We start from the raw sequence: 16167 nt of genomic DNA, 5'->3' as shown, positions 1-16167 counted from the left end.
TGCCTGTCTGCCTATAGATATACAAGCCATTGGACTCGGACTGGGCGGTGTGGACTGGTACTTCGTGTTGTTCGATTTAGTTTGTCTGCCCGCCGTACACATAATGAGATAGAGCAGCACTTAACCACTTTGTATCCTTGCTTACTTCTTACTGAAGCAAAGCAGTGTCTGCCAAGTGCTTCCAGATCGTTAGCACTAACACTGTTTTGCTATTTCCTTTGTGCGTCCAATATCTGCTGTTTAGCAAAACGCTGTGAAAGGTATCTGGCATGGGGTTCCATCAGGACTTGCTGGTCTCTCATTTTATATGTTTTCCCTGGCACTTAACAACTGCCAGCTGTCAGGAGAAAGCGCTCCATCAAAAGACAGGGTAAAAATAAAATCCCGGAAGACCAGAGTCAGCAGAAACATTGCTTCAGATCCAGCTTCAAAACGAGCATCCTTCCTCCTGCAGCCTTGATTTGCATGTGGATGGGAACATCTGCACTATCAAGTGTCCTGAAACATTTCTGTGCCTAGTTTGCCACTAAAAAACCTTTTTCTCTGCATTCTTGTTGGTTGATTAATCAGCTTGTTGGAAATGATTCCACATGGAAACCTCTCAAACTATAGGAAAGAGAAAAGAAAAAAGTAAGTTGTTGACCTCACTTTGGGTACATGGCAGTATTTTTGGGGGAATTCAGGGCAAGATATGCCATTGTAAGGAGGACATGAGGTGTTAATGTGCGCTTTGAGTGCAAGTACAATGGAGCAACTGTGACAAAAATGCATTGGTACACTTACGGCTGGACAGAAAACTACTAAGCACTATGGGAAACCATAGGCTTCCATATAAGCCTGTATGGTTGCACCAGTATCATTCGCTAACATCAGGCAAAGACTGGGTGACTGTCCCTGCTTTTTATTAATGGATTTCGCACCATAAAACACAGCAACAGTGGCAATGAAATATTATACTTCTGCACTTTCCCCTAGGTACCTATGCCCATGAACTTTTTGCAACTAGTATAATTCTGAGAAATTTGTGACATTTCTTAGCCGGCCTGGCCATACCGGGCATCCGGCGTTTCCCTGGGAAACTTGAAGGGCGTGGGGCTACTTTTGTTACCAGGGGGCACATTTTGTAACAATGTAGCAGTTTTAAAAGCACTGCAGTTTTAAGGCAACAATACAAGTGCCAAGATAACTCTGGTAATTGACGTACCTGCTGGAGAGAGATCGGAGTTTTGTCTAGTTGCAGTTTTGAGTTATCTAAGGTAGCGCAGAGGCTTAACATGCCTGCTGCAAAGAGCGTGTACTATGAAGATCACAAAACAGTATTTTATGTGCATAGCTCAAATGGTTACTGCTTTTGTTACAGAGATCCTTTTGTCGCCTTACAGTTCACAAGTGACAATCGCAATCTAGGTTATAAAGTAAAACAAAAAAATCCCCATTCTTTCATTATCCTAATTTTGCTAAAAAGGGTTTTTCTGGTTAGAAATAAATTCCTATTAGTAACGTCAACCCTAACCACTGTGCTACATTCTGAAGCCAGAGTTTGTCCTTCCCCAGACCAGCATGGATGACATTTGTAGTCCCCTTTGTCTTACGTAACATTTTGTATACAGTAATTTACAAACGTATGAGTCATTGTCTCTGTATGTGATGTAAAATGCTCTGACATTCTACACTGGAATGAGAGGCGCTCTAAAACATAAAATACATATGAAAGAGGGGCTATGAAGAGATGAGAGCACTGTTTGAGGGTGATAGTGAGGGAATAAGTGAAGAGCCCCTATAAAGTTTGCTATATTCTGGTGAACTATGAAGTCATCATCTACTATGCTTTAAAAACGAAGACATTTGAATACATAATGAAACGTGTGTAGAATGAGCATCCTAGGGGAGAAAAAGAGCCCCCACCCTCCCAAAAAAACAACCCTTGTATTGGTCCGGCTCGCTCTCTGCTCTCACTGTGCAAGGCATGGGGGCTGGTCTGATCAACTATTCCAGGCTCCTAATCCAGCCCGGTGTCATCAGTTTTATGGTATAAAACCTGGTGCAAAAAAATTGCGAAAGTGGCAGTGTTCACTATAAAAGTGCCTCAAATATCTGGCAGTAACAGAACTCCAATAAATGCACTCCTGTTGTGATGAGGGAGTAGTTATGAACGCATTATTTCCCATTCGTTTGCCATGAAGGTTTCCTCACATCACTCTGTGAGATGGAATGGGTGAGTACATCACGGACTTCGCGCTGGCACACAAAACCTCGACAACGCGCCCAACAACTAACTCATCACGTTAGACGAATAAGATTTTTTCCCCCATCTTCTCGTCTCCTGTCAGGCACGTCGCGCGAAAGCGATGAGAGCATTGTCATCTCAGAGAGCGCGCGCACCCCGGAGTCACGTGACGCCGCGCGGTACCCGGCTCTCGCCCGCGCGCCGGAGGAAGTCGACGTGCTCAGCGTGTCGGAGCCGCAGACGCGCACACTCACGCTGACAGGCGGCCAGGAAAACCGCCGCGTAACTGTCTGCGGAGGAAGAGGCGCAGAAGCTCACCTGTCTGGCGGGCTGCGGCTGCCTGCCGGGGGAAGAGGCGGGGAGGGTCCAGGGAGGGGGGGTAGAGGCGGCCGAGGATGCGACGGGAAGGAGGAGGCAGGGACCCGTCCCTCTTGCACAATGGCAGGATATCGCCGTCCTCTTTTCATCGGTGGCCAGCGAACACGCCGTGCTCGCACAACCGGCTTGACACAGAAGGGCCCTTGTTTAACTGGCGAAGCTCATCTCCAAACATGACGAAGCTTTTATTTCACTTCGGCAAAGCCAACCCTGATCACTCTGAGAATGACAACGATAATAACTCGTTACATAACGCTTTATACTGCACGTCTGCTCCTTCCATGGGTCTGTAAATGAAAGAAAGGTGTTACTACGGTTTACCAGATGTAAATGGTAGTCCATTTACTTGACAATTCTTTATAACGCTTTATACGACACTTTGCCGCTTCTACGGTCTGTACATGAAAGGTGTTACTACTGTTACCAGATGTAATGGTGGTCAATTTACCAACAACTACCTATGACGCTTTATACTCTGTGGTATTACCAGGGGCGGCTCCTTCGCTAAGGTGAAGTGTCGCCTTGCTTTATGAGCAGTGCAGAGGAAAAATAAAATGATGATAATGAAGCGTTATCATTTTATTTTTCCTTCCTAAGTGCGTGGCATGCCAGAGCAGGAGCCAGGGGAGGAGTGATGAGCACACAAAGTGAGCATGAATGTTTGACCGGTTGTCTTGGGCAGGCCAAACATTCATGCACACTTTGCATGTGCCCCACCAGGCTGCATTACACAGCATGGTGGGGAACATGCACAGACTCCCTGTCTGAGCGCTGAACCACAGCGCTCAGACCAATTGCAGCGCTGCATTGCAGCGTTGTCGCTGGTTTAGGGAGCCTGGGTGTTTCCTGCGCGGCGGAGAGGCTGCAGCTGGGACGCAACCGTCAGGTGTGTTTAATTGATTTTTTATTTTCTCGGCCCTCGCCACTTTTCCCAACCTGCCTCCACTGGGTATTACTGTTACAAAATGGAACGGTAGTCCATTTACAGACAACAGAAGACATCTCAGCGGAGATAGCTTAACTCACTTATATATAAAATAACACACTTAGCCACCATCAGTGCAGCGTACAAGTAATATATCTATTGTTCTGGCTCATTTTCCACTCTCTTCCCAACATAACATTTTTGTTACAGAGCACTAAATGTGGCCAATATACCATGTTTTCACCCAACCTCTGCTCATCATTTCAGGTTGAGATGCTAAATAAATAAATGAATACAAAGTACAGCCTTTAAAGCTGACTTTTCATCTCTCATAGCCTGGTCCCAATGTTAACAGATAAAGTGGTTTGCTCAGGCCACAGGGTGGTGAAATCAGGGCTGGAACCAAGCGAATACTCTTAGTGGTACATTCAACAATTTAAATTACAACCAATTCATCATAGACCACAGAGGGATAAATTAACCCCAACTGCGCAGTGCGAGGATGGGCTGTTAGAGTGCTAGCCTAAGAAAGTTTCAAACCACTGGCAACAGATGATACTTCAGGCATTTTTATTGACAATTTCGGGATGAAAAGGCTGCGGTCACCCTCCCAGAATTCACTGTAGTGACAAGCGAATTAAATGCTGCAGACTTCCTCACACTGGACAACCTCACCTTCATACTAAACCCCTGTTTTTATGCCTGCTTTTGTTTTGTCTGTCTGGGTGCATGCCCTCCAGCAGGCTACCTGCAGTCTACCCCCTGTTTCTGGGGCACTTTATAGTACACCAGGCGCTTCCTGGGAGTTGCTTGTGCTTTTGTCTTTTACATAGCCTGTCAACATGCCCAAATGGTCCTATAAGACCACCATGGCTAGCTAAACATCGATAGCATTTGGGCGTTAAATCCCAACTAGTCTTGCACTGACTTAATTTATTATAACTATAGAGGACAGTTCTGTTTACCCTGGGTAGAGCAATCGGCCTGTATTTTTGAGGAGTGATCGTGTTCTGGTTGCAGCATTGCTGGCCCATTTGGAAACAAACTGTCATGCTTGGAAAGGAGGGATTGTAACTACTTGGGAGAAAAACATGTGTTCTACTTGGACAGGCGAAGATTTCTGGGACCATAGTATCATGCTTGCAGGGGTAGAATGGGGGTGAGAACTGTTTGGAGAGGAGCAATCACTCTCTCAGAAGAAGGGATTGTGTCCTACCTGGGGGTGGATTGTGTGTTTCATGGTTGTACTAATCAGCTGGGGCTCGCATTTGCATTCTCGTTAGAGAATAGGAATTGTACTGGCCCGGGATCATTCCATAAATGGATGGAAGTGCTCACATCCTGTTTCCTATTCAGACTTAACATAAATTTAGTATCAGTGGAAAAAAAAGATCTGGTCAAGGCTTGATGCATGCCACAGTTTCAGGATAGCCACATGCTGTATATTTACGGACAGTTAATTGAATCTGTATAAATAGTTATTAGTTAGGAAATGTTACATGCATCTGGCCTCTTGTCTCCAGGTTGGACACCCATGCACTTTCTGATCGGTCAAAGAGCATGTTCTGTACCGCTTCCATAGTTTTTCAAAGCAGTCTCATCAGGCGGTGTTTTACATTATAGCCTTCAGTGTTGACTGTTTCCTCAATCTTCATTCTGGAAGTCCTCAATTTTTTGCATTTGTTTTATTCTGAGGCTGTTGTGTGGGAGCAACATGTTTTCTCTAAACTGGAATCTGCTCTCTTATGTCCTTTGAAATATCTGACCTCTTGGAGATCGTTCTCGGTCAGTGTACTCCCTTTCCTCCCTTCTGGAATCTTTTCCCATTCCTTGTTGACAAATACATGCACAATTACCTTATTGGGGTACCTCGAAGACCAATCTAAATAGGCTTCCATGAGTGATCACCAGGTGGCCGATACTGATGTGCTTGACCTGTTGCTCCCTCAGTTTTCTTCTGTCAACTACAACCCTCTTAAACAGGAGCGCAGAAAGATTTTGTACATTTGATACTGGTGTATTTCCAGGAAATATTGTTTTGTTTATCCTTCTGACTCTAGTTGAGCACTTAGTAGTTCCTCTGTGTGCAAAACATTGTTTTTAAATGCAGTATGTTTCTTAGATTACTTAATAATGTTTTTATTCTTCTGTCTTGCAGCGGAGCTGGAGTTTGTACAGATAATCATTATTGTGGTGGTCATGATGGTGATGGTGGTGGTGATCACGTGTTTGCTGAACCACTACAAGCTCTCCGCACGATCCTTTATCAACAGGCACAGTCAAGGAAGACGGCGAGAAGAGCACCAGTCTTCAGTAAGTACTTCCTGCTGCTTGACTATTCATTGACCACATCCCACCCCCCCCCCCCTGACCTGATGCGAGATATTTCATCTAGGATTGTAAGGATATTGGACAACCGATGTTGGAATGGCAACCAGATTTGAGAGAGCCATGTTCGGTATGAGTGACATGAATGGAATTCTTTGATCCAGAGTTGTCTTGAGTACTCAAATTTTGCGTAGAAAAATGTGTTCAGGGTGGGCAGAGGGGAATTGATCAGTATGGAGGAAAAACATATTGGAATCTGTGCACAAATGACGATTGTAGTAGGTATTCTCCGGCTAAAGTTTGTGATAGAGCAATAATAGAACACTTAGTATTGTACCCTGTGGTATTGGGAATTCCTTATGTTCTACTACCAAAGTTGCTTAACTGCGTAACTGGAACTATGCGCTTCAGTCGTGTCAGTGGATAACACCTGTATCACAAATGCTAATTAACAAGCAGGTCTTTAACCACATCCGTGCGGTGCAGATTTACTGCCGGTGCTGGGCCCTAATGAAAACGGGCGTGGTCATGACGGAACGGTTCCGTCATGAGCACAGCTCGACCTATGCTCATGACGGAACCGTTCCGTCATTAGCATCGAAAGGGTTAAGAAATTGAGAAACTATTATTTCCTTGGTACATTTTTAACTGAAGATCACTGTTCCGAACCCCGAAACCGGTCCTAGGATGCTTGTCTCCAGTCCAGGTAGGACCTGGCCTGGCAGTTCAGACTTGACTGTTCCCATTGGGCGCAGGGTCAAGACCTGATTTGCATATGGCTGGGTCCAATCTGGAATGGTATGGTGAGCAAAAAAACGATGGATTTAGGCTCCGATCTCTGTACTGGGGTGAATGTATGACATTGTTCTGCATTCTTTCCATCAATTGTTCTTTTTGCATCTGTACCAGAGCCAACAGTGCGGTTATGTACCATGCATGGTGGTAGTCGGACCTTTAACATCAGTTTATTGAGATGCCTGAGGATGAGTTTGACCCATGTATGACACATCGTGTGCCAGCCTGTTTCTCACAGTTAACTTAAGTTGCTATATTTGTTATTGCATTGAGGTTTCTTTTACCATAAGCATTGGTTAAGTTAGCTCTTTATTAGATGTTTTCAAGTCTACAACAAACAGGCTTCTAATCCAGGAAGTCATAGACTTCAATGGATTGCACTGTATTTGACATTTTGATTTCCACATTTGAATCCTGGAGGGTATTCTTAAACTTATTGCTGCATGGTGTTATCCCCTTCAAAGGATGTGAGTCTCCACATCCACTCTCTGTGCCCTCATTGGGACTGGTACAAATCTTATTATCTCCAATTTCTTGATTTTACTCTGATTAAAAAAACAAAAAAAACACACAAAGCAAAACCGTTGGATGCCACGTCCTACACAGTTGTTGGCTCCCATATTTCTTTCTCTGAGGTGGTAGGCTTGAGTTATGGTTCCCAAAAGTGGAATGACTTAGTAGGCAGTAGGTATCGAGATTCAGCTTGCTCTTGATTAACCCCCAAGGTCAAGCACTCAGCCTGGTCACGAGGAATAGAAAAGAGTGATTGCTGTACTCTAAGTCTGAGGGGAAGAGCTCATCTTGTGCCACGGAACCCGTCCTCTTCAAAACCCTGAGAGAAGGATGGCACCTGAAGCGCAGCAGGGGGAGGGAATACATGAATCTGTACAGCCAGCAGACGATGCACAGATCGTGCCAGACAGCTGGGTTTGTCCCTTCTTCGTAGCTCTTTTGTGGTTGCTTTAGCAGTTGGCGTTCAATTGCAACTGACAGGATCCCAGAAAGAACTTGGGAAACAGACGGCGGAGATCTTGGCTCTCTGCCTGGGCAGAAAGAGCTGCATATTAATATGTTCATTAATGCACCATTATAAATAACTCCAATGCCACACCGGCAATGCAGATGGAGTGCTACAGTGGGAGAATAGTTGAGGGAAACCCTAGCACAAGAGTAGGAAAGTATCCAGGGCAGCTAGAATCGTGCCCCAGAGAGGAGTGCCTTCTAGGCTAGTTATTGCTTTGCATGACATAGTGACTTGAGCTCAGAGAGTATTGGCTTTGCCCGGGGCCCCATGGTAACTTTGGCAAGAAGCATCTTGCTTTGGCAAGAAGCATCTCGAGGTCCATTGCTGGCCCTAGGCCATGTGGTATCTTGGATCATTTTCTGGTCCAGTGACAGTCTGATCAGCATAGTGACAGAAGCAAGAAGCATCTTGGGTCCTTGAAGGCCTCTGCTGCACAGTGACAAAGGCAAGGAATATCTTCAGATCCAATGCTGACCCTAGGCTGGACACTTCCAGAGCCAAGGATCATCTTGAGGTCTAGTATTTGACTATGATTTTCTAAGCAAAGAATAACTTCCAATGGCTCTACTCTCTCCCTCACTTTGCTGTGGGATTTAGCTTGCCAGTAGAGCAGTGGGCACACCTATGGCAATGGTGTTCCGTACCTATGCTTTGCCATGGGTTTGGGTTGGTGGTCCGCATTTGTCTGATGCAGGAGTGATGATATTGTGCTAATACCTTCCCTGTGCTCTCTAGGATGTAGGCTGATATGGGACAGTGGCCACCTGCAAAGCTTCAACACCTCTCTGCTGTCCCCACTTTGACATCCGATACATGATACTGAAGGATAACACGCAGGGGTACAGTTACAGGAATACCCAAGTGCAATCTCGCTTGCTCTCCATTCCACAATTGGAATGAGAGTAGGCTTGAGTAGTGCATACATGTTCCGCCATTAGCTGCCATTCCACTACAGCTAGAAATTTAGACCAAGAAATGACCCACAAACGTGTTTCTGACAGCCAGTTCCTCTTTTAACCCCTTCGATGCTGATGACGAGCTCAGCTGGTAATCAGCCACGGGTGGCGTGTGCTGATGACGACGAGCTGAGCTCGTCATGTAACGCGGTATTTTTAAAAATGCCGCACAGCGCAAAAATCATCGCAGCAGCAATGCGGTTAAATGGTCTGCTTGGGATTTCAAGTGCACCATGGCAGATTATTAACCTTAACACATCACTGTGTCTGCTTAGACCTCGAGTCAAGCTCTGATCGCAGTTTTATGCCACCATGCCAATTTGGACTGATCCTGCCTTGATGACAAAGGCCCGGTATGGTAGAGGTGGACTGACTTAAATTAAATTTAGTAGATTTCACCAAGGCTAGCAGAGTCATTCCTTATTCTTATGGGGCCCGACTCCACACCAGTGTCCACAAGGCTTCTGCATAAAACCCCACTATGTGTCTTTGATGGCAAAAAGTTGAAGTGGGCCTGCTGGGTAATGGAAGCTTAATGTGGAATGAATATATATATATATATATATATATATATATATATATATATATATATATATATTCATTCCACATTAAGCTTCCATTACCCAGCAGGCCCACTTCAAGTTTTTGCCATCAAAGACACATAGTGGGGTTTTATGCAGAAGCCTTGTGGACACTGGTGTGGAGTATATATATATATTATATACCAGAAATGGAATTGTCTCTTAGTGCTGATAAAAGAGGTACGTATTGTTGAAGTTAATTGTATTCATTACACCGGCCTCGGAATTATGAAAGGCTGTGGTGGTCATGCCTAGGCTGTGGTGGTCATGCCTAGGCTGAGTGGCTCTTGGGAAGAAATGAAACCAAAGGCTTTCAGTGTCAGCAGAAATCTTTACAGCAGGTATTCAGATTGCTTAGATGCCTGAAAAGGGTGCAATGTAATATTGCGTATAGAGCAACTGGTGGTTGGATATGAAAATGGTGTCCCTGGGGAAGTTTGGATCCAGCCTGTCCCCGTTCCTTGGGCTGCATTAATGTCTGTTACAGTTCGAATGCATTCTGGGAAATTGTCATGTTATGCACATCACTTGTGTTTTTGTTCTTTTGAAGCTTGCATGCAAAGTTATAGACAAGTTGTAGTTACAGTGTTCAACCTTTTCCTATTCAGGAAGGAAGTCTGTGGCCTTCAGAAAGCACAGTGTCCGGAAATGGAATAACAGAGGTAGGAAAATGTGTGTGTGTGCGTGCGTGCCACAGTGCAGCAAAAATTGGCAAAAGAAAAATACTTTTTACTGCCCAACAGAATGCACGCAACGATTGCTGTATGCAGGGAAACCTCTCTCCTAATAGTCACAATATTGCTTCAATATGGTTCTACCATACTTCACAAATGTATCCCTTGCATCCTAGTTTTGTTAAAATACCTAAAAGAACACATGAAAAATCATGAAACAATACAGTGCCATGAAATGTATATTGACAAGTACAGAACAGAATATTCTATTTTTAGCCATTGTTGAAGAATGCTCTTCCTTTCTCAACAATAGTAATAGCTTATTTTTCTCTGCTCATCTACATGTATGCTATATATGTATCTATAATACACGCTTGTGCGCACATGTGGTATGGCGATGATTGGTTTTTAATTTTATAATGTCACTAACCATTAGCAACAAACTGTTGAATAGCTTGTCTTCTTAACACCCTAGGTTAAGTACTGCAGGATTGCATTGCTACATAGCAGTAATATATTTCCCCAATACCCCCATTTGTTTTTGGGTTTGTTTCTGATCTTGTTTTCATCCTCCCACTTTCAATTTCTCTTGGTGGTTGTTGGGCGCTGTCCTAGTCCCCTTTCTGCACGGGGCCATCCATTGTCTAAGCTCGCATGGATTCGAACCGTGTTGCACTGTGTCCTTTCCAGTACATTTTGGGCATGCTTTGACAGATGTTAAAGATGGGTCTCGCCCAGTTTGAACATTTAGAGTCATTGAGGAAATGCCAGACATAGCCTTGTAGTGAATTGGTCCCACATGTGAATTGCGGAGGGTTTTGGAGCTGAACAGGTGGATGTGACTGGATTATGAGTGCTTGGTGCCAGGTTCTTTCTGTAGAAGTATGTGATGTCTTTGCCATGAATACTTGTATGGTTTGATGAAAGTGCTAGATTGAGACATTGAGTCTATGACCTCTGCCCTTGGTGGTAGATGTTAGGTAGCTTCCTTCCTTCTCTGCCTTTGTGGACAGGTGATAGATAGGCGATTGCTTCACTGCCATTGTCCCCATTAGAATATCCCAATCGCTCTGATGTTGGAAGCATAGAGGGGAAGATATAGCAAAAACATAGGCGTGCCTTGAGTTTATTATGTTGGGGGGGTTTGCACTTCACTCTCAAAATGATAGCCTTTGGGCAGAAATGTACTACATGCTCTGTAGATGATATCTTGTATTTAATGATAAATCGTAAGTGTTTGCACTGAGATATCCGTATCACACGCTTACTCTCAAATAGTTTCTGAAAACGGGCACAACACATTCGACCTTCCTGTTTGTGATATCAGTAAAACTCAGCAATTCGGTGCTTGGATTGGCAACCACCACACTGGGTTTCCACGCCTTTTTCTTTTCAAAAGACGCACAAACTCGCAGAATTACTGAATTAGTGCACTCTTGGGGTGACGTGATCCGGGCCTTGATGCTGAAAATACGGGTAAATCAATTCGAAATTGTTTGATGCATGGGGAAAGCAGATTTTGCTCCAGGTGATGCAGTGGCAAAGCTTTTGCGTAACTGCATAGATTTGTGCATATTGTAGTGAGCAGAGTAGAACAAACTGATTTTTTTTCACAGTTTTTGCTACAAACTCCCCTCACACCGTAAAGTGTGAGATGGGGAGTGATGATGTTGCAAGTGTGTGTTGGGGAGTGATGTTGTTGCAAGTGTGTGTTGGCCTAAGAGACAGGGAGAAAGGTGGAGAGTGAAAGTGGAACACACTAGAAATCTTCAAAGAGAACAAAACAATGGCATGACCTGTTTTGGAGTGATCGCAGCATGCACTAGCACAATCTAATCACACCTTTGAAGAAAAAGAAAATCTGCTGATTACGAAATGTCAGATAAAATAATAACTTTGGGCAAGATGTACAAGGCACTTTTTCGGTCTCAAATGCTACCATCATGAGTTTGTGACCAAAACACTGCTTTATGCAATGTGCCAAACCCGTTTTAGGAGTCTAACTTTTTTTCTACTCCTATAATGGGTTTAGAAGTGGACAAGGAATCTCACCTGGGAAGGGGCGTGTTGTAGGCAGCGCTTACAGATAGCAATTCCCCTCTCTATATGTCAGCGATTTGAGACTCGTATAGTGGCTATAAAAATGGAATAGGTTGCAAACCCATACGTTTGGGAAAATTACCCATTTGCAAAATGAAGGGGACCCTTGAGGAATACTTCCTATTTGTAAATGTTAAAGTTTGTTTTGGAGTAAAGAGTTGTCCACGGGGCCACTGTAAACTCTCAAATTTAAGGGAAAGAAAGGTTAAGTTTTCTTTTTTCAAACCACAGCCTAGTTTCCTTTAAGGAAAACTGGCTGCATTTAAAACTGTTACTTTATTGAAATAGGATCACAGACATCCTATGATGGTCTCCAAACATAGTGATTTGCACTATGATCTTCCTCCTTAATATTCATGAGGTATATTGGATTCCGACCACTCCGATTTGGATATTTAAGAAACAACCTATAAGAACTTAGCTAGTTTGTCACAAAAACTTTACTGGCCACAGAAAATACCGGTAGGAGTTTGCGGCCAAATATTTATACATCTGGCCCTGGGTTTGGAAAATAAACCCAGTAATCATTGGTAAATATCAGGAATCAAACGTGGTACAATTTGCGCCAATTGACTTGTGAAGATTTACACGATGAAGTGTTGTGAAATGATGGACTTTCAGTAGCACCGCACAAAAGAATACAGAATGCCGCACATTCATACGCCTATATCATATAGGATTTTGCTTCAGGATTACAACCCAGGGGTTTACCCATGAACGCATATGATATTGGCATGTGGTGGACTCTTTGATAGCGCATGCTGTGCCTTGGTTCTCAACTAACAAGTTTCTCCTTCAGTATCATTCTTGTCATTTTAGGTAATCCGCATGTGTATAGCACTCGTTACCTTCTCCACTGCATTGTATCGTATTGCACCTGTATGTGCTAGACTGGAAAGACGTTAGTCCATTCTAGTGTTGGATTGTGAGAGATTAGTAGGAAATGGTAAATTTTTGGTTTAGAAGTGGTTTGTGTAGATTATTGTGGCAGTAGGTTTAATTTGATCTTTGTAGATCGTGGCAGAGTCTTGGGTATAGGGGTGCGTAAATCAAAGGACTCTGTACATTAACCCCATTAAGCGATCGGTTGTCCATTGCTCAACTTAAGTAGGGTGTCCTCTGTTAGTGTATCACGGCCCAGGAAGGTACTTTTGATGTAGTGTTGTCTGCTTGGGGGAGTTCTGTTTATACTAGACTTTGTTAGAGTTGTTCAACCGTGTACGTTATTATGGTGCATAAAAGTGCTGTAGGGTTTGCAACACAGTTGAACTTCCATTACCTGGTACCATTGTGGGTTAGCTCCTCTGCCAAGTTTTTGAGTTAGAATGGCTATGAAGTATGTTGATCCTTCTGCCCCATACGTTGACCCTCCAGAGCAGAAAGGGCGCTTCACTGGGTCAGTGTGCTGGGTAACCTTTATCTTAGGGCTTAAAGGTTGCACCTCATGTAGGACCAGTACCTTTGTTAATATGCATAGGTGTTTTGCCATAATTGGGAGTAGCTTATCCACGTTCCCAAGCCATGCTTTTGCTGCACTCCTATTTGTTTTTTGGTATGTTGGCTTTGATTGTGGCTTGACTGTCTATCTAACTTCCTCTTTTTTTCTGTTTCCAGCAGCACATTTACACCCCACGACCGTCAGACCGACTTGCAGTCCCATCCTTTTTGCAGAGGGATCGCTTTAGTCGATTTCAGCCAACTTATCCGTACATCCAGCACGAGATCGATCTTCCACCTACCATCTCCCTATCGGATGGCGAAGAGCCTCCGCCATACCAAGGCCCTTGCACCTTACAGCTCCGGGACCCAGAGCAACAAATGGAACTCAACCGAGAGTCTGTACGGGCCCCGCCCAACAGAACCATCTACGACAGTGATTTGATTGATACCTCTCTGTTCGGCGGGCCCTGCCCTCCCAGCAGTAACTCTGGCATCAGTGCCACTTGCTATAGCAGCAATGGGAGGATGGAGGGGCCTCCACCCACCTACAGCGAGGTCATAGGTCATTATCCTGGATCTACGTTTTACCAGCACCAGCAGAACAATGGAACGCCCTCCATTTTGGAGGCAGGCAGGTTCCACACACAAATCAATGGCCTTGAGAGCACAATTGCACGGAACAAAGACAAAGAAAAGCAAAAAGGGCATCCATTTTAGAGTTTCAAACAATTTAAACACTCTGCACTTCTAAATTACAAAAACAGAATTGGGGAGTTGGAGGGAAGGTCAAGTGAGACGTTCTTTCTGTGCTTTCTATGTATAAATATTTACTTGTTATGTCTGGTCTGACTGCACAAGCCAATAAGCTTGCAACACGTTTTATGTTGAGCTGTGTCTTGAAGTCCTTATATCACGGTAGTCTTTGTTTGTTCCTTTTTTTTATTTTTTTTAGTTGAGCCGTGTGTGAATGCTTTTTTCGTTTTTTGTGATCATATTTCACTTAACTTTAAAGAAAATAACTATTTGCACAAAAAACCTTCTGTTTAAAATATCTGCAATATATAAATATAAATATATATATAAAATAAGAGATGAACTGTAAGTGTGAGGGCTGGGGTATTTTTGTATTAGAAGAGGCCTATAAAACGTTTTTCGTTTTGATGTTTCCAGAGCTTGAAAAGAAATAACGGCAAATCGTTTGAGTGCCAACTCAAAAACAAGTGTGTTACGTTGTAAAAAAACAAAAAAAAAAGTAAAAAAAAAGCAGGGGTTTAGAGTTATTTATATAAATGTCGAAATTTTGCACTATTTTTTAATATTACTATGTCAGTGCTTGTGTTGAAAGCCTCTATCACGTCTGCCACAACCTCTAATGGGGGGAGAGGATAACTCAAGCTGAAATGTTGGATGCGTGCACACAATGGTAACACAGCAGCCGTGTAAAAAACATCGACATGGGATTATATTTATATGCAAATTGTTCGTGCCCAAGTGTTGCCAAAGCCCCATTCCCCTTTTTAGTTTCATTATGAGGTTAACTCAACAGAATTTGATTGTTAAACATTCCCCTTGAATACAAAACACCACAGCGTGTTTGGGACGTTTTTATTATCAAAACATTTCAAAAAAACTTCTGGGTTTTATTATTTTTTTTTTAAAGAGGGGCAGATAGTGACAAAAGTGCTACCCGAATCAACCACTGCTTGTGGTATACTTTCTTTGGCCTTACCCGTACCATGGGATACAAGTTGTGTGGATCACAAGGAAAAATCAGTCCTCGTGTTGGAATGATGGTATTGATGAAGTGCTGTTGAAGGAGGTTTATTGTTGAGTAAGTTGCAATATACTGAAGGGATATGGACTCATGTTGGCTCCAGGCCACCAAGACACCACAATAACCATGCCTGTCTTCCTCGTTTTCGGCTCAGGGCATTATGGTATCTGCCACCTTCAGTTTTCCGTAGAGAACCATAATTGCAGTTTTCCTGGAACGCCTGGGTCAAAGGCATGAAAAAACAGGCTCTGGTGTCTCTGTGACCTGGAGCAACTTTGCCCGAATGCCCTGTTTTCTAAAGTATTTCCTCCTGCTGTGCGTGCGTAACTGGGTTGGAGGAAGAGTTTTCTGAAATCAGGATCCCACGTCTGCTTTTAATTATTGTTTGTGTTTCCTGAAAAACAGTAATGTATGCATATATATAGTTGTTCAAATTGTTTTTCTTATGATTAAACAAATTCCAACATCTTTTGATTGGAAAAAAAAAATCTTCAGTCAGATTGGACAGCTTTGTTGTTTCCTGCTGTTTTGGGTGGTTAAAGGGGTAGGTTTTTGGGTTAAGTTTAAAAACTGTGATTTTTAACAAAACTTGAAAGTTCCCCAGCGAATCTGGTTTGTGTGTTTGCCTCTTGGTCTAGAGCATGAACTGAAGAAAATTGTTTTCTGCGAATCCTGTCCAGATAATGATCTTTCCTAAATCTTCCCTTTTGAGCTGTGCGAATAATGTGATTTGAAGATGTGGGGTTTCTGAAGTTTTGCAATTGTACCCATTGACAATGACTTGGAAAATGACATCTTGAGACCCTGAGTGCCAGACGAAGAACCTTTGGCATACTTTACATCATCAGCCCCGGTGCCCCAGACCACCTTTCAAAAAAGGAAATCAAATTCATTCTGTTACCATCCTTCAATGGTAATGTCGTCCTTCATTGATGTGATCAGCAGCTATGTCTGCATTGCGGTTA

At 43.4% G+C, this 16167-nt stretch overlaps 1 protein-coding gene across 3 annotated transcripts in view; it reads left to right on the top strand.

The window, feature by feature from the left end:
* Positions 1-15696, top strand: part of PMEPA1 (prostate transmembrane protein, androgen induced 1) — a 91575-nt gene extending 75879 nt beyond the window's left edge. Inside the window, exons 2-4 of one of the 3 annotated variants that reach the window (XM_086932518.1) lie at positions 5689-5843; positions 9823-9876; positions 13603-15696. In XM_086932518.1, coding sequence (XP_086788644.1) covers positions 5689-5843; positions 9823-9876; positions 13603-14145 — 752 coding nt within the window. In that variant the 3' untranslated portion in view covers positions 14146-15696. The remainder of the gene's footprint in view (positions 1-5688; positions 5844-9822; positions 9877-13602) is intronic. The other 2 variants (XM_086932519.1, XM_086932520.1) reach the window with 2 other exon arrangements.
* The last annotated feature ends 471 nt before the right edge of the window (positions 15697-16167 follow it).

The sequence above is a fragment of the Lissotriton vulgaris genome, chromosome 7, assembly GCF_964263255.1.
Source record: "Lissotriton vulgaris chromosome 7, aLisVul1.2, whole genome shotgun sequence".
Classification (NCBI taxonomy): domain Eukaryota; kingdom Metazoa; phylum Chordata; class Amphibia; order Caudata; family Salamandridae; genus Lissotriton; species Lissotriton vulgaris.
This window is presented reverse-complemented; position numbering and strand designations above follow the sequence as displayed.